This window comes from Amblyomma americanum, chromosome 11, assembly GCF_052857255.1.
Source record: "Amblyomma americanum isolate KBUSLIRL-KWMA chromosome 11, ASM5285725v1, whole genome shotgun sequence".
NCBI classification, from domain to species: Eukaryota; Metazoa; Arthropoda; class Arachnida; order Ixodida; family Ixodidae; genus Amblyomma; species Amblyomma americanum.
Genome location: NC_135507.1, coordinates 51,093,740 through 51,112,418, shown reverse-complemented (window position 1 = coordinate 51,112,418; position 18,679 = coordinate 51,093,740). Strand labels below are relative to the sequence as shown.

The window sequence follows — 18,679 nt, the reverse complement described above, 5'->3', positions numbered from 1 at the left end:
CCACTGAACCACCACAGTGCATGCGCTCCGGGATGTATAGTTCCTTTTCATGTTGGAAGGACCTGTACTGCTAGTTACGGTTAATTCTGTTCGGCGCATTGAATGTTTCGGTTTGGTTTGGGTTATCGTGGGTTTAACATCCCAAAGCGACTCAGGCTATGAGGTTTGGTTTGGTTTATGGGGGCTTAACGTCCCAAAGCGACTCAGGCTGTGAGAGACGCCGTAGTGCAGGGCTCCGGAAATTTCGACCACCTGGTGTTCTTTGACGTGCACTGACATCGCACAGTACACGGGCCTCTAGCGTTTCGCCTCCATCGAAATTGGGGCGCCACGGCCGGGATCGAACTCGCGTCTTTCGGATAAGCAGACCAGCGCCATAACCACTGGCATTGAATGTTTCATATCGGGCGTTTCTCTCTGCCGTGCAACACGAACGCCAAAAACTTATTGTACTCCAGCATTCGTGTGTGTCCTATTAATAATGATAATAATAGTTGTTTTTTTTTGGGGGGGGAAGGAAATGGCGCAGTATCTGTCTCATATATCGTTGGACACCTGAACCACGCCGTATGGGAAGGGATAGAGGAGAAATTGAAAGAATAAAGGAAGAAAGAGGCTCCGGAATAATTTCAACCACCTAGGGATGTTTAACTTGCGCTGACATCGCACAGCACACGGGCGTCTTAGCGTTTTGCCTCCATAAAAACGCAACACTGCTGGCGTATTCCGGCAGTTTTTTTTTTTTGTGCATAAGCACTACTCCAGACTTACCACCCCCGAGAAAGAACCTTGTCTTGTGTGAACGAAGTAACTCAGGTAAGCTTGGGCTAATTCGGAGGACCGTCGCGCAACCTGCAGCCGATGTGAGGAAGCTCAGGAAAGTTCGGAGGAGCGTCGCGCCACCTGTAGCCAATGGGAGGAGGGCGTCCCGCCAGCTGCCGCCGAGTGGACAGAGAGTGTGATGATGAAAAGCGAGAAACACGGTTGAGTGCACATGGAGATGAAGGAAAGAAGAGGCGAAGAGTGAACACTTGCCTTTGTAAGTCTGTTTGGTTTAGCTACGTTAAAACCCTATACCACTTTCCTGTTTATGTTGATGATTACTGCAGCGCCATCTAATAACAGATGCGCAAACCTCATCAACTCGCCAATGCGATGAGAGTTTTTTTTTTTACAAGCAAAAACGCATAGGAGAAAGCGCAAACCATAGTAAAGTGTGGCGAACAGTTTTGAAAGGGATCATCACTGCTGAAAAGCAGATTAGGGGCATCATCTAAAATAAGCAAATCACTTCAACTCGGCAAATCACTTCTACATGATTCAACTTGTTTTTTTTTGCATCAAAAGATGCACTGGATGACGGGTAAAACATATTAGTTATAAAAGATATTAATAAAAACGGTATTGACAATGCCCGATAAAGCGAAAATCGCTTAGGTAAGCAGAGAATAAACTAGAAACATCACAAGCCGTTTTGTTGTGCCAGTCGAGTGGTTAGAATCACCTACTGGCACCTATGAAGTGCGGGCTCAAATTCAACTCTAACCTACAACTTTCGCGAGTGTTTTACTTCCTGGAGTTTTTCTCGTGGTGGGGACGGATTGACAGAAGAAAAAAAAATCTGCGACCTGTGGACAAAGAGAGGCGAGAATATGCCCGTTAAATGTATTCCTGCATCATAAAGGTTACGCCACACTCGACTGCCTCGCTTCTTGTGAAAACGCTGTCATCCCTGCCTGTGCTTCTCCAAGGGACGGCCACAGTATGAGTGTGTTTTAGCTCTGATGAGCACATCGCATCTTGATAAAACGATGAGCAGCTCGATCACTCGACGTCTACCCTTATACTGCATGAGTGTGTGCGATAAAGTAGTGGATCGATCCACAGGGTCTACACATCGCACAATGGGACGGCACATATCGCCTGCGGTTTCCTGACATCGGGCTCCACTTAAACGCTTTGCAACGGGCGAATGAGGTATGTCGTCACGACCGTTGTATTGCTTCGAAGTCTACCTCGGAGTCTTTTTTCGCCGATGGCTACTGATAGGGTGGAAGTAACTGGCAGGTTTATGCTAGCTGTAACGGGTAAGGCGGGAAAATATGGGATACAGGACGCTTACCGAGTCTTCCGGTACCGACACCAATTAGTCGCAGATAATACTACTATTATCTGCCTAAAAAAAAAATCGCAGCCGAGCGAATTTCTTCAATGAATCTTCAAACGAATGTTCACACGTTTTTTATGATGTACTTTGGAAAAAGGAGGTATGTTGGGGCAAATATGTGCCTATTCTGAGTATGTCCCTTTCACTTTTCGAGCAGAAGACATTGCCTGCCCCTTGGCATACAATGAAACAAGCCCAACTTGTGAAAATGCCCGAGGACGGAACACAAGGGGGTTATTCATTGATTAGCCGTTACCCTTGATTGCTCCCAGAGAGAGTAACGTAATAGTGACGCTTCCTACCTCTCTCGCAGCTATCGCTAGTTCACTTACTACTAATGTTTCTGCTATTGTTAAGCTTTCGCTCTATGTGAACCTTCCCCTACGGCATCGGTAATGCGAGTACATATTTGTGAACACATGATAGGCCTAAAAGTCAAACGATTACAAAACAGAGCTAGGTGCGGGCATGTGAAGACACGTTTGCGGACAATGATGTCCTCTTAGCTTGATCAGACGACACAGAGTTTCCAGCATTTAAATTGGACCGGAAAAGGTTTAGTTGGAGGACCATTAATTGTCTTAAGTAACTTAATTTTACTATCAAAAAAGAGAAGGCGGCCCTCAGCCAGTTCAATGGCAGTAAGTTCAGTAGTTGATTCCGATATGAGGATCAGTCTCCCAGGAGACGTCTGTTCTTTCTTTGTTGCGTGTTTGCTTTATGCTTGGGCATGCCCAGACCATGTGAACCATGTCTGAGGTGTTTTTGCACCATTTACGCGTTTCTTCGTATTACCCTGCTCATGAGCAGGGGGTTGGGGTATCTTGGTATTAAGAGCGAAAAAAATAATGGTATTCAGAGCGTAAAATAAGACGTTTCAATCAAATCATGTCATAACCTATGAAGCACAGAACATTGATATCGTAGAATCACTTAAAATACTTGGAGTTCCAATCAGCAGCACATTAAGCTGGGATTTGCATGTTGCTAATACATGTAAAAAATCTCCGCTGTAGCTGGAGTCTTCTCGCGTTGTCGCACTTTCGGACCAACACGCGTTAAGCTCCAAATATACCATGCCTTATTTGCTTCGCATATAAACTATTGTAATCTTGTCTAGAGCACCACAACCAACACAAAGAAACGAAATTTTTTTCAATACAAAAAAGAATTATACGATACATCGGGAATCATTGACGCTAATTAGCACATGCTGGCCCGCTTTTCGCAACCTATAAAGTCATTCCCGTCTTTTCATTATACGATTTCCGAATTTTGCGTACGTACATCTCTTTAACTAATTCATTTCGTGACTTTTTAATTGCCGCCACTTCACTACAACCCCGCGAACCAGTCGTATCCACATGAAGCACAGAAATCTGGCACGTACCCCGTTTCCGAACCAATTATAAGAACCAGTCATGGAAACATAACCTCCCCTCACTGTTAAGGAAGTTTAATTTTAACGCTAAGCCTACAAGAAACGACTTGCGGGAACAATTTCTAAATGCATTGTAAAAACCTAAATGTCTGTCCAGCTTTTGATCACATTGTGTTTCTTTATCAAATACTGACGTCCATTGCATGATTACGCCGCCTACGATAGTTGGCTTTTGAACATGTAATATGTTCAGTATGTGATATGTTCTACACAGAGTCAGTTTTTGTATTGTATACACTGCCCGTGTTTTCCCTGTGTATAACATTGCATATAATATTGTTTTGTTGTCATATTGCAATCATGTATCTGCACTGCTCTACCTTGTTATGGTCTCTTGGGCGTCGTCAAGCTGCCCCGAGCAGCTTTTCGCCCAAGAGATCCAACCATGTATAAATGTGGTGAAATAAATGAATTGAATTGAAATTATTGCTTTTAGGAGTCTCAAGATACTCTCTGTTTAGTGATCTATCAGCCGGCGGGTACACCACTCGACTTAGGCTGTAGTGTAGTGTGGATGACGGCGTGGTATAATGAATTATTTCGTGTAATGCCGCGAACAACGTCTCTAATAAACATTTGCAGCTAAAACTAATATTGCGCCCTTTCTACGCTAGCACGTGGGGCATTAAGCATTTTTTATTTCATTATTACATACTCACAATACTTATTCAACGTTAAGGAAAAGAAGAAGCGCAGACACGGACAATCGATTGTCCGTGACTCCTTGTGTTCGTCTGTGTTGGTGCTTCTTTCCGTAACAAAAAATGCACCAGCAAAATGTTCTTGACTTATTCTACATCCATATCCCTGTTATCACTAACCACGTATTCGCATTACCACATCTCTATGGCCTTATCCCTCGGACACCGCCGGGAATTCAAGGACTACATGTCTGCATTCGGAAGTAGACGTGTAGATTGGTCTCCGTTCGTGACCGACTGACTGAAGCAGCAGGCGTATAGGCTGTGTAGGCTTACTATTGTTCGTCACGTGTGCACTTGCTCCCAGAGTGTGCGCATCGCGAACATGCTCCACTCTAACGCTTATACTAGCACGGCATTCAGAACCTATGCTACGTCCGACATAGACCTCGCATGGACTCCCACAGGAGATATTGGTTCAAATACCGATGGCGAGCTGGATTTCTTCTCTCTTATACAACGGCGCATAGTGGACTGACGGTGATATTTTTTCGGCTCGCCTCGGATTCGATTGGACTGCACATAGCCCTGTGAAAGCCGCCCATAACACGACCAGGAGACATTTCATCCTGAATGTGAACGCAGCCTACAGTAATGCAGAGCAGTATCATTGAAATGAAGCCTATCAAGGGCGCCTCAGCATGTGGACTGATAAGGCTTATCAAAAACTATCGACATAAAGTGTGGCTGCGAAAAAGAATGTGTTCGGACAAGCCATTTCAACTAAGCGGCTAGGCAGTTCCGTTCTGAGTTGGAGGTCGCCGGTTTGGTGTCTGGACGCTGCAACTAAATTTCGGGGTATAGGAAAAGAGGAAATTAGGTCGTGAAACAATATTATCGTGGAAGTAAAATAAGCTCAGATGCTAAAAATTAAATAATAATAATAATAATAATATTAATAATAATAATAATTGGGGAAAGGAAATGGCGCAGTATCTCATATATCGGCGGACACCTGAACCGCGCCGTAACGTAAGGGATAAAGGAGGGAGTGAAAGAAGAAAGGAAGAATGAGGTGCCGTAGTGGAGGGCTCCGGAATAATTCCGACCACCTGGGGATCTTTAACGTGCACTGACATCGCACAGCATTAGCTAGGAGCTGGTTTTCAGGACAGACTTGTAGTGTTGAACACGCTGCTTCGACAATTTCAACAATCAGTTGATCGCAAACCCGAACATACCGGTTGCGTACTGGACGCCATGGTAAGTTTGCGTGAATAAAGTCAGCCAAAGGAGGAGACAACCAAGAGGCCATCATGCACTGCCTGCCTCTGTACTTGTGGTGCTATTATTTGGATTGTGTCAGCCATCTCCTCGAAGACAATTTTGCTATAGAATCTAAATGAAACTGAGCGCACTGATGTAGTGCGTGATGTAGTGCTCTCCTTCATTGCATTAGCTTCGTTATCAGAGACTTACAAGCTTTTTAATGACACTTCAGTTTAGCGAATCAACAGCTTGGCGTGATAGGTTAGGAAATGCCAAGGATCTTATTTCGACATGCAGGCATGCACAGCCCCTGTCGAAGATATATACACGTCATCGGTTTCACTCCTTTGTTTCGAAATGTGACTCTTGGGGCACTCGCTACACTCGAATGACGTGCACTGATAAGGAGGACAATTCCCTTAGCCCTCGAGCGATTTACGATGATGGCGATTATTTTTTATGGCGCAAGGGCATCACTGGTTAAAGAGTGCTATGACCCAAGGTCTTTTATTTTACTCGAGGTAGGGTCAAAGACCGATTTTCTAAGCATTCCACCCCAAAGAAGCCGAGGACCAGGACAAGAGAAAGCTAGTACCCATTGTATCACCTGTGGGTAGCCAGCGGCACTCGAGATCGAACCCCGCAGCTCCCGCATGCGAGGCGGATGCTCAACCACTTGGCCACCGCTGATGCGCTCGATAGATTTCGAGGTGGCCTGCACATCTTTGACAGGGGCTGTGCGCTGATGCAAGAGTCTGCGAGGTCTACAACGTGTCTCACGCCTGGCTTCCTGCCACCGGCGATGATCCCCAAGTCCTTATCGCTACTTCCTCCGCTCCCTTCTCTACGTCTGCCGTTTCGCTAATAAGAAGTACTTGCCACTGGGTTTGTTGGTGCATATTCGTGAAAGACATAAGAGCGCAAATTGGCAACACGGACAAGGAAGGGAACAGGTAGCGCTCGTCCTGTTCCCTTCCTTGTCCGTGTTGCCAGTTTGCGCTCTTGTGTCTTTCACGTTTCGCTAATACCTCAGCTCACTTTCTTGATGTGTCCTCTGAGGCCAGGCTACACCTCCGTTCACTTACAAAAGGTGGTAACGGAGTTCTTTTTCACTTTGACGCCATTTCATGCCCAACAATCTTGGACGAAAAAATTTGAATATAGGAAAATTGTAAGGTACATTTATGGAGATGTTGAAGGTAAAATTGTCCATTAATCCGATGTGTAGCAAAATCTTTTAAATTTTTTTCCATCGTTCGCCTCTCGTCATTTCGACGTCTGAGTTAGCGTCCACAGCTCGGCCGATAGATCCTCGAGCTTTATCATGGACTGCCTCGTTCCCCGGGTTTGACGACTGAGCCAATACCTACCTTAATACCTACCATGGATTACTCAGCATTACAGGATAGAAAGGCTAACCTTCCCTGCTCCGCATAAAAGCCTATACAAAGAACAGGAGGGAATGTAGAGACAATTTCAAACAAAAACTCTCCCTAATCCAGCTGTCCTAAGCCATGTGTACCAGGATAGATTTAAGCCGGAGTGCAGCAAATGCAGTGGCAACGCCACCATAGACCACATCTTCTGGGACTGTCCGAGAGATCCCCCACCAATATGGCTCAAGAGGCTCGCGCTCCCGGGCCCGTGGGAGACCTTGCTGCTCAGCTCCGACCTGGAAACCCAAGTACAGGTGGTGACGAGAGCCGAAGAGGTCGCCGCCAGTCTCCACTGACGGCCACCTAACAAGATCAACAAACCCATTTATAATTCAAGCCGATAATAAACGTTTTCCAATCCAAAATCCATCGTTCGCGTCGGGAATTTAAGACTGCCATAGAAAACCAATGGGGTGCGCTTTTAACGACAGTAAAAACCTTAATAGCAAAAAAAAAAATGCAAGGTTGTCGAAGGCAGATCTTCGGCTATATTGTTTGTAGTAGCGAGCTCATAATATATACCCGCCGCGGTGGCTCAGTGGTTAGGGCGCTCGGCTACTGATCCGGAGTTCCCGGGTTAGAACTCGACCGCGGCGGCTGCGTTTTTATGGAGGCAAAACGCTAAGGCGCCCGTGTGCTGTGCGATGTCAGTGCACGTTAAAGATCCCCAGGTGGTTGAAATTATTCCGGAGCCCTCCACTACGGCCCCTCTTTCTTCCTATCCTCTTTCACTCCCTCCTTTATCCCTTCCCTTATGGCGCGGTTCAGGTTTCTGCCGAGATGTAAGACAGATACTGCGCCATTCCCCCCCCTCCCCCCCCCCCCAAAAAAAAAAACAATTTTCAGATCATAAGGTAAAAAAAATTGCCCACATAAAGTCCTTCCAGTTCAAAATTGCTTTTGTCTAGAATTGTTGGGTATGTGTCCAATATTTGAATCCAGTTTGCTGTGTAATAAATGCGCCTTTCGATGACAGGCAAATATCAACATGCACAGAACGAAGCACAGAATAGATTTTTACTGAGGTATGCTTTTTGTGGTAAAATACGTTCTGAGGAAGTTGGTGCATAGCTTAAGTAGACGAAGGGCACAAAAGACAGCACAGACAGAATAACACGCGCCTGTCTCGTGTTATTCTCTGTGTGCTGTCTTTTGTGCGCTTCATCTACTTAAGCCATATTTAGTAAATTTTAGACTTTTACTGTCTTTTAAACAATCATCTTCTTTAGGCACTTAAAAAAACTTTACTTTCCTGCTTGAATCATAATTGTTCCTTTTTTTCCTTTTGGCTATATTATGCTGATTATGTTTCTCGATGTGTTCACTGATATCAGGCTACCCTTCAGCTTAATGCTCTGGGACCTCCTTCTGCATTATATATTAGTGCATTTCAACCCAACTGTTGAATAAAAACATTATTCTGACGAAAATCTGATCGAGTTGCATTCGGCGTTTCTTCAAAGACTGCAAAGAACATTCCAGATAAAGTGCATAAAACACAAGTAGCAATATCGGCCATCGTAGATTTCACTCTAAGCAGAATGGAGTAGAAAGGGAGTAAGATGTCCTCTAGTGCAAACCCTGTTATAAAAGGGAGTGAGCTACAAAGGACATCTTACTCCCTTTTTTTTACTCCCATATAGGTTTACTTGTGCTTAGAGTGAACACCCGCGCGTGGTGGCGAGACTGTTCCAGACCGTTCTGCTATGTGCCTCGCGTAGCGAACAAACTGGTGAGTCCAAGTTCCGGCGACGATGGACAAAGAAGATAGGAAAAATAAGCAAGGACTGCTGGGAATGTGAACATACTTTTAGCACGCCACGCACGTTCGATTCGGAGTATGCGGGAGGAAAAACTGTACTGAAAGTAAATTTTTTTATATTTAACGTCCCGAAGCGGCACATACAAGTATGCATGGGCTATGAAGAACGCCGCATACCAGCAGGGTACGGATTCGTTTGCACTATAATGTGGTTATTTGACGTGTGCCGAGATCGCACAGAATAATAATAATAATAATAATAATAATAATAATAATAATAATAATAATAATAATAATAATAATAATAATAATAATAATAATTGGTTTGGGGGAAAGGAAATGGCGCAGTATCTCTCATATATTGGCGGACACCTGAACCGCGCCGTATGTGAAGGGATAAAGGAGGGAGTGAAAGAAATAATAATAATAATAACAATTGGTTTTTTGGGAAAAGGAAGTGGCGCAGTATCTGTCTCATATATCGTTGGACACCTGAACCGCGCCGTAAGGGAAGGGATAAAGGAGGGAGTGAAAGAAGAAAGATGAGAGAGGTGCCGTAGTGGAGGGCTCCGGAATAATTTCGACCACCTGGTGATCTCTAACGTGCACTGACATCGCACAGCACACGGGCGCCTTAGCGCTATGCCTCCATAAAAACGCAGCCGCCGCGGTCGGGTTCGAACCCGAGAACTCCGGGTTCGAACCCGACCGCGGCGGCTGCGGGCGATTTTTATATATCGCCTCCGTCGAAATACAACCACCGCGGCCGGCATCGAACTCTCGGCCTCGAGATCAGCAGCCGAACGCGAAAGCCATTGAGCCCGCGCAGTGGGTATATGACTGAGAAGAATACTTCTGTTTGGCACATCTTATCCCCTTCTTTCTCTTTTTTTTCAGGTTCGATTCAGAAGTCGAGAAGATTTGTTGCTGACTGCAAGTCGGGTGCTGCCTTCCTTATCAGTTGTAGCTGCACACAAGAGAGTACCGTGTCGATGCTCTTGGCGAAACGCACTTCATGAGCCATGTACTTCCCTCGTGATCAAGTCAACATTCCAACTTATCTCCTTTGTGCGCCCCGCTCGCAGGAACGCGAAATCAAAGTACGCACTAACAAAGGCGACGGCGTTCTGCCGAAGCAATTAAAAGTTAATTTGTGTGCGCGGAAGAACTGCGCATAAATCGAAGCTCCGGCTTTCTCTTTGCATCGATTAATATAATCAAGCCTCCTGTAATCAATTTTTGTAGCTGCTTAGCCATAGTCCTCTTCAGTGCTTTTGTTCTCGAGGGTACGAAAAAAATTCTGAGGTCACTTAAGTCTGCTTGCGTGGAGGAAGGCGAAAGCATGTGTTTTGAGGAAAAAAAAGGTTTTTGACAAACGTAAAGGGCGCAGTAGCTCTCGGACCGCGACATCTCGGTGGACACCTCAACCACGCCTTAAAGCATGTAACTGAAGGTGAATTTTACTGTATTGTATTGGCTTTTATGCCGCATAAGCAACTCAGGCTATCATGCGCCAAGCACATGAGATAATTTTAAAAATTGGGTGTCCTCAGCGACAGTCCTTGCCCGGACAAGGACTCCGAGGAGCCCAACAAATCAAAACAAAGACCTCAGCCTTCTTCTCAGGCCTGAGAAAATGAATGAGGTGCACCACAAAATGCGTAAATGCACTGGGTAAGAATTCTTAGAATTAATAGTTATGTGGTATTATATTTCGTTCACGATCACCGCTTCTTTCAGGAAACTAAAAACAGATTAAGTACCTATAAGTGGTTTATCTCCTAAAAGTAAATTGTGATGGAAGGGAATGCGTTCATTGTAAAATATTGTAAAATATTTTTTCCTTAGCCGTTCGAGTTCTGTGCACGAGAATAAGATGTGATTACTGTGAGCTCATCTCCACATTTGTCACTATAAGGCTTGTCTTGTTTTGTCAGTAGAAAGTTATGTGTTAGGTGTGTGTGTCCGATGCGTAGGCGGCAGAAAATTACATCTATAAAACGTTCCTGATGCCCGCATGATCTCCATACTCCCAAAATAGGTTTTACTAAACGTAGTTGTTTATTTTTTTCACTATTCCATGTAGACTGCTATTTTTCTGTAAGTTTATTTTTTACTAACTTTATGCAATCTGCATAGGTTATATTTACAGTCCTGACTTCCTTATGGCGAGCTTGAAAAGCGCACGCGTCAGCTCTCTCGTTTCCGCTAAATCCGAGATGGGTTGGTATCCAACAGAGCTTAATTGCATGTCCGTGTGTTCCAGCAGTTATTATGTTATGTATTATATCTCCTATTAAAGGATCTCTCACATTTCTGGCGTTCAAAGCCGTGATTACACTCAGCGAGTCCGTGTAGATAATGTTGTTTTGAATGTTCTTTTTGGCTATTTTTGATGCGACCACCGAAATGGCATAATATTCTGCTGAGAAAATTGACGCGCACTTAGGTAACCTGACTACCTTTTCCCATTTATCTTGCACTACAGCACCTCAAACGTAAAGTGCTGTTTTAGAACCGTCTGTATAAAATGCTGTGTATTGTATTTTTTCGTCTACCGCCAAAAATTCTTGTAATATGTGTTCACGTGGAGTTTGCTTTTTATGAAACTGTGTCAGTGTGTAGTCTTTTACAGTCTCCTGGTATACAGATGGGTGCGGATTACAGCTTCGGTATGGGGGCTAAGGGTCCGTGGTGGCGCCAAGCACCATTACCTTGAGAGTCAAGGTGCCCTTGCGGGGTAACTGAAAGTGCATATGTCATCGGTCAGTACATGACGCAAGCTAGCCTCCAACTTGACTAAAACATTTAAGCTATATGCAAGAAGCAATGCTATGACACCAGGCAACATGTTGTACGACGGATGGTTGCACAAAATTCACAGGTCAACTTGTGCGACACCGTGGTGGACCACATATATGGTAAGGCCTATAGCCACACACGACCTTTGGCTCACTTGAATGTCGCCCGGCAACGCACGGCAAAATCTGCGTTACCTAGCGTAGTGAAGCTTTCGCTTCGAAATGAATAAACAGTATGCTGGCATTTTCTCTTAGGAAGAGCATTGGAGATAAGCCCCAAGCGAATGCATTGCAAGCGACACTATGTTCGGATGCAGTATTTTTCATGAAGGCACTATCCAAACGCGAATTCCTCGACGCAGCATTGAGGACTGATGGTGTCGGGCTATCTAAACTTCCTCCTATCCCGCACAGTCCGCCTGCTCCAGGAAGCCAGTCGCTACAGCGCTCGGCAAGCAGCGAGCCGGGGCGATGCCCCTTCTCGTGACTCGTCTAGGATCCAACAATCACGACGACAGTGCCACCTTATCCACGTGCATATCGGGAGAACGTCAGCGGTTCCGCACGCGCTGCAAGACGGGCTCTGCTCGGCAAGTGCCATTCAACTCCGATATACATGTTTGCGCGAACACTTGCCCTTATCGTGTCCTGAGGAGAAGCGGCAGTTCATGACTAGATAGCGTCAGCAGTTTCAATAAACTCAAAAAAATTATCACCCCGTGTCGTCGTCATGTGTTTGTACAGTGTTTTCTCTGAAGAGAATAAGACAGCTCGCGTGAGTATGATTGTTTGCAAAAGCATTAGCATAAAACGCAACGCAAGATAGACATATGCGATGGACAGTAGCAGGACTAAGAACTTCCATTCCAAAATGTTTTATTTCAAAAGATTTCAGTCCATGAGAGTAGTCCCCGAGAGTCTAGTCCCCCGCAGTCTAGTCCCCCACAGTCTAGTCCCCCACAGTCTAGTCCCCCACAGTCTAGTCCCCCACAGTCTAGTCCCCCACAGTCTAGTCCCCCACAGTCTAGTCCCCCACAGTCTAGCCACCCAGAGTCTAGCCACCCAGAGTCTAGCCCCCCAGAGTCTAGTCCCCCAGAGTCTAGCCCCCAGAGTCTAGTCCCCAGAGCCGAGAGTCTAGTCCAAGAGAATAGAGTCCCCGAGAGTCTAGTCCAAGAGAATAGAGTGCACGGGAATCTAGTCCAAAAGAATAGAGTCCAAGGGAATCTAGTCTAAGGGAATCTAGTCCAAACGTATTCAGTCCAAACGTATTCAGTCCAAGAGCCCTCAGTCCAAAAGCCCTCAGTCCAAGAGCACTCAGCCCAAAAGTTCTCAGCAACGACTTCAGAACGTCGACAATTACACGAATTCTTTTTTTTTCTCTGGCGCAAGGTCATGCGAATGCAGCGACCACAAATCGGCAAAATGCCAACTATTGCTCGAAAAAAGAAAAGAATGACGTGAACAGTATAAAGCATACTTGGTAAATGACCTCAGAGTCTTCGCTGCAACTTTGTCGACACAAATAAAGAGGGAATATTATGGGCCACCTTATGTTTTCGTAATTGCTTCTTCAGACGTCGCTGAAAAAAAAAACGAACAGTCGAGCAAAAAAAAAAAGACCACTAAAGCACCTTCCTTTCCTTCCTTATCTTTGTCGCTTTCTCTCCACAGCAGGTACTGCTAACGTGCATGAAAGCCCGAAAACATGCTTGTTCAGTCATACGCCAGGAAGCTGTGCCTCCTCTTTTTTTGCCTTGCCTCTGAGTACTCATGAAAGGGCTCGTTCTGAGCGTGTCAAAACGCTGCAAAAGGCGCTCTCCTCTCATGCAAAGAAACCAGGCGATGTTGGCATTCTCGCTTTGGTGATTCGTGACGCGCCGTAAACAAGGACCCCTTTTTTTTAAGAGGGGAAACTGTATTGTGCGACAACGTAAGGTTCCCGCTCTGCAGCAAATCCGGCGGCATTGTTGCGGTAGTTGTTTAACGGGGTGAAATTTTGGGCCAGTTGGTTGGAAATGTTGCAAGATAAAAAAAATTCAGGGGAGCACTTTGTTGACCTTAAGTGCGGTGAGGCGAAAGCCTTTAGCGCGGTGTTGCTGCTTGTGCCGCTGATGTGTGGTGAAGATGTTGATTACAGACTACACAATTACTATTTAATTAATTACTAATTAACTAAGCATAGTGCGCTATATATATAGCTACGACATACTACATCACTGACGACGTCATCAGTTTGATTGACAGCTATAGTGTGACACTTTAATGCGAACAACCCCGCTGGCGAGTCATGAGCCTACAAAAGCGTTCGCCTAAAAATCCGTATTGATCGAAAAGGTGGCTGCGTCACACGGAGAGCGGCGGATTCGAAAAGTGATTAAAACTTTTGGAGAGTAGTGATGAGAAGTTCGCAACATAACTCACACGTCATCCGGACATGTAAGTATATAGTTTAGTTTATGGGGTTTAACGTCCCAAAGTGACAGGCTATGAGAGACGCCGTATAGTGAAGGGCTCCGGAAATTTCGACCACCTGGGGTTCATTAACGTGCACTGACATCGCACAGTACACGGGCCTCTAGAATTTTGCCTCCATCGAAATTCGACTGCCGCGGCCGGGATCGAACCCGCGTCCTTCGGGCCAGCAGCCGAGCGCCGTAACCACTCAGCCACCGCGGCGGCTTGTAAGTGTATAAAGTAAACGAATTTAGGTGAAAAAAGGTAATTAGTCGCGAATCGACAACCTGACCTGCGTTGCGGGTCACGCTAGACCACGCATGACACGCTCGTACGGCGTGGTTAAAGCGGGGCTTTGTGTGTATGCCGTGTGATCTTTCACATAGCGATTGTGATAGTGAAAGAGGAAGTGGTGCCCGCGTTCGTGTGGAGAAGGCTGATGGGACTCACTAATGCTGTCGATCGCGTCGTACTCTTAAAGGCGGAGCCTAAGTGTCTTGCCATTTTTTTTCTCCAGAAATATGAACCGGAGAGGGCAACGACCCGCCACGATGCTTCAATGATTACAACGTTCCGCTACCAAGCTTAAGGTCGCGGGTCGAACACAGACACGATGGTCGCATTTCAAGTGAAGCGAAGTGCATATTACGCCTGTGTACTGCGAGATCTCAATGCACTGTAAATATATTCGTCCGGAGGCCTCCACTACGACAACACACACACTCCAAACTCTTTCGCCCCTCCTCGAGCCGCGGTTAGAGTGTTCTCCTTTAATCAGTTAGCTACGGCTCGTTTCCTTTCCTCGTTATCAATTATTCATATCGGAGCACCGAACTGTGCCACCTGAGAACCGGTCCGGCAGAAGACCTCTACAGACAGGGCTGCGGACGTCATTGACCACAGGAACATGAACATAAGAGTGTAGTGGGGCTGTGCAAGGTCCCAGTGGCCTGCGTGCCCAAGCTCCCCAGCTTAAATAAGAAAAGTTCTTACTACTATTACTGCACCCCGATATTTCGCAACAGCTTACCTTAAGTCCCAGGTAGTCGAGCATCGCCTTCTGGTCCTTTGTCCGAGGCCCCAGATGCCGGCTGCAGAAGTCATCGTGGGTCGGTAGAAGGCGATCCAGCGCTGGTGTCGACGACTTAGCGCGACGCAGGAGCAACAGAGAACGGTGAACCGCATCACCCGCACCATCGGAGCGCCCGGAAGCCCTAAGGAAGCCTTGAGCAGCGCAAGACGCCGATATCCTGGGCAGCCGCTGCATCTCTGCCTCTTCGTGGTGTTATACTGGTACCAGAAAAAAAAATTGCCGCCCGCAGGACTTCTGCCGGGTGACGAAGGGCTTCCAGGGGATGCCGACGGTGCCGATGGAGTCTTCCTTGCACGCGGCCGCTGCCTGATCGACGGCGGTGCCCGGACGTCGCCGCTGCGACAACAAGGGGTCGGCGCGAGATAAGATGGGCGACCGCTAATCAGCGGACGACTGCGACCGAGCCGGCCAAGAGCAGACGACGCGCGCGCGGTATAGCAGACGGCAGCCGGCGGTGTGGACCGTGGAAGGCTGCGCGACCGCAGCAGAAGACAAGGATGACGCCGTGACCTCCAGGCTTACAAGGCGTCGGGCGCTTCTGAACGGAACGGTGATGAAACGAGTTTGAACGCGGCGATCTGAAAGCTAATGTTATAACCCGACGCTGTAAAAATCGCCAACGAGCTATGAGCTTGACGTGCTTGTCGCTATGCAGAAGCAGAAGGGGCGTGTCGTCGGTTCCCGCTCAGCAACGGACACTTGGGCACGGAACAGAAGTGTCCAACGAGCCAACGCCCACCTTGAAATAAACTCGCTAATGAGGCGGGACTGAGGCAACACAAGGCTACCGCTGGGCGCCTGGAAGTGTTGGGCCGATGAAGCAAGACGTGTGGTCGGCCGCAAGAACACGAAGGGAAGATTGATTTCGCCCTGCTAATTCTTCGCCAGAATTCCGTGATCGTTATCAGCGAAAGCGCAATGACTGACCTCAAGAGGAGGAGTGAAGCAGGGAATCGTAAAGGCACTATCGCGTCTGCAAAACGCAGCGCCCACCAAGCACTGCAGATGCGCCGTCTGATAATTCCAGTGCCAGCCACAGGACTAAGAGCGTTGCTACGAATTACTAAGACCAACACGAAACCGTGGGCAGATGGCGAACACAAAGCCTTCAACTTGTGCGGACAGCGATCTAAATAGCCGCATCTGAGAAGCAGTTGGCACGACGGAAATTCAGGAACCGAAACTTTAAAGCAAAACTCACATGGTTTACGTTTCAGGGATACTGCTAAACTGTCATTCCGCGGGACACAACGTATGGTCATATGCAACGCGAGCAGAAGACGCGACTTTGAAAACGGCGCGACAGAACTCGGTGGCAAGCGTACGCTTGTTACGCGTTGACGAATGGAACTCGGAGTCTCTCGGAGCGCCACGGTCAAGCGCGTCCAGAAAACGCCCACCAGGAAAAAACAATAACACTCGCAATATGCGCCAGTAACACCGGCGCAGGCCCAGCAGTTGGTTCCATAGCGACGCGTTCACCATATTTTGGCTCAGCAGAACGCCAACGACACCGGTTAAAAAAGCGAATATCAAAGCCAGTTTGCCCTTCGGCGAAAACCTTGCTCAGGAACAACCTAACGCAAGCACCTCTTATGAGCCTTGAAGAAATAAGAACTTCACTGTTAACTACGTCTGCTTTTCAAAGAACAGTTTATCTATTTATTCACAGGTGACGCTACAAGCTGTAAAATTAAAATGGTGAATTTGTCATTGTGCTGTCTTTCACATTAGAGCTACGAGAAGTTTCGCAACGAGTGTAATTAATGGAATTATGTTGCCGGAACACTTTTCCCGCTCCGCTGATTTTAGTCACTTTTCGAGATACATACGTGACTGTCTCTGATCCAGTCTCTGAACGCTCGGATGAATAAATATTAATAAATACCAAGTGCATAACCTTTTTCATCATGAAACGCATAGAAGTGTCTTTGCCATCGGCGCAGAAGAATAAGCGAATATAATAAGCTTATACATGTTTATTCGTTAGCTGCGAGATTTCACCGTCCTATTACCTTTCTCATGCTGTGAGATATTTAATATGTATCATGAATGAAGGTTTACCAATATCCCTCGAGAGAAAAGTATACAACAGGTGTGTCTTAACGGTGCTCACCTATGGGGCAGAAACGTGGAGGCTAACGAAAAGGGTTCAGCTCAAGTTAAGGACAACACAGCATGCCATGGGAAGAAAAATAGGTGTAACTTTAAGAGACAGGAAGAGGGCAGAGTAGGTGAGGGAACAAACGCGTGTTAATGACATCCTAGTCGAAATCAAGGGGAAGAAATGGGCTTGGGCAGGGCATGTAATGCGAAGGCAAAATAACCGCTGGTCCTTAAGGGTAACGGAGTGTTATCTAATGGAAGGGATACGGTGGCCGCAGCTGGCAAAGGTCAGGGATAATTGGAGAGAGGGGGGAGAGGCCTTCGCACCGCAATGGGCGTAGTCAGGCTGATGATGATGCTATCGTAATTTCGTGTACAGATGGGTGTGCTCGGCAACGTACCTATCGCAGTACCACATTGCGGTCAAGACACCTGGTTTGCGGTACCAGTGGATGGCACATGTATGTTCCCATGTACTTGGAGGCATATGAGGCGATTAAATGGTCCAACTTTTCCGAAATAAATCTTGTCCGCACACCCTCATCCCACAAACTTTTGCCGCCATTTTTTTCCAACCATGTTTCTTTCAGAGGCATTTTCATTTTCTCGGGACGCATTTCTCCTACGCCCAATGCCCAATCACTCCAATGCATTCTACGTGCAATGCCTAAACACCGCCTTCCAACCGCCTTTGCCTGCCCTTGAGCGCTGAAAACAGGGGATGGGGCAGCCAGGATATATTTATTGTGCAGGCCTTTTAGCAGCGAAATCTTCCCATTTATATTTACGAGTTAATGTAAACACCGGGGCTGACAATCTTAAACACATTCAGCGCCGACAATCTAGTGCACAGATAGAAATATACAGCAAGTAATAACAGCAAAGAATGAAACGCGAATAAGAAAATCGAGGTAGTAGCTACTGGAGTGAAAATACAAGTGAGGTTGATTAACACTTCTGAAGAGGTGGCTTCGCGCCTTCGAAGTTAAAACAATCTGAACTAGTATGGAGCTTCCCCTGGCTAAGAGGCCCTTATTTTGCTAGTCGGGGCTTAATTGTCTTGTTCGCGTTTCATTTCTTGCTGATAGTACAATTTCCTCTACACGCCTGTGAGGAGGATCGAGCTTGATGGCTAAAAAAGTGCTTGCAAGGGCACAACGTGTGAAGAGGAAAGATGCGGAAAAGGACATCGCAAGGTTAACGATAACAGACAGAAAGACAACAGGACGAGTTAAAAACAAATATGAATTTGCGCTTACACATCCGTCCCATTTACGTGCTTCCTTGTGGGAACCAAGCAGGTGTGGAAGTCCCCGCGTACAGAACTTTATCCATCCTAGATGAAATTATAGGGAGAAAAGAACTTGGCAAGATAATCTAAAGCGCAGGACCGACAAGCAACGTTCCTTGCAAGACTGGCTATCTAGCGCAGGAAAACGTAGCACCAGCTCAATTATAGTGGTTGAGGTATGTAAGGTTACCGAGATAGGGAAGTCTTGGGTTATTGGA

The 18,679-nt window shown here is 46.4% G+C and overlaps 1 protein-coding gene across 1 annotated transcript in view; it reads right to left on the bottom strand.

Annotated features, from left to right (window-relative positions):
* Window positions 1-15,504, bottom strand: part of LOC144110407 (glycine dehydrogenase (decarboxylating), mitochondrial) — a 56,978-nt gene extending 41,474 nt beyond the window's left edge. Inside the window, exon 1 of the mRNA XM_077643264.1 lies at window positions 15,002-15,504. Within this exon, the coding sequence (XP_077499390.1) occupies window positions 15,002-15,238 (237 nt within the window). The 5' untranslated portion in view covers window positions 15,239-15,504. The remainder of the gene's footprint in view (window positions 1-15,001) is intronic.
* Window positions 15,505-18,679: the final 3,175 nt, after the last annotated feature.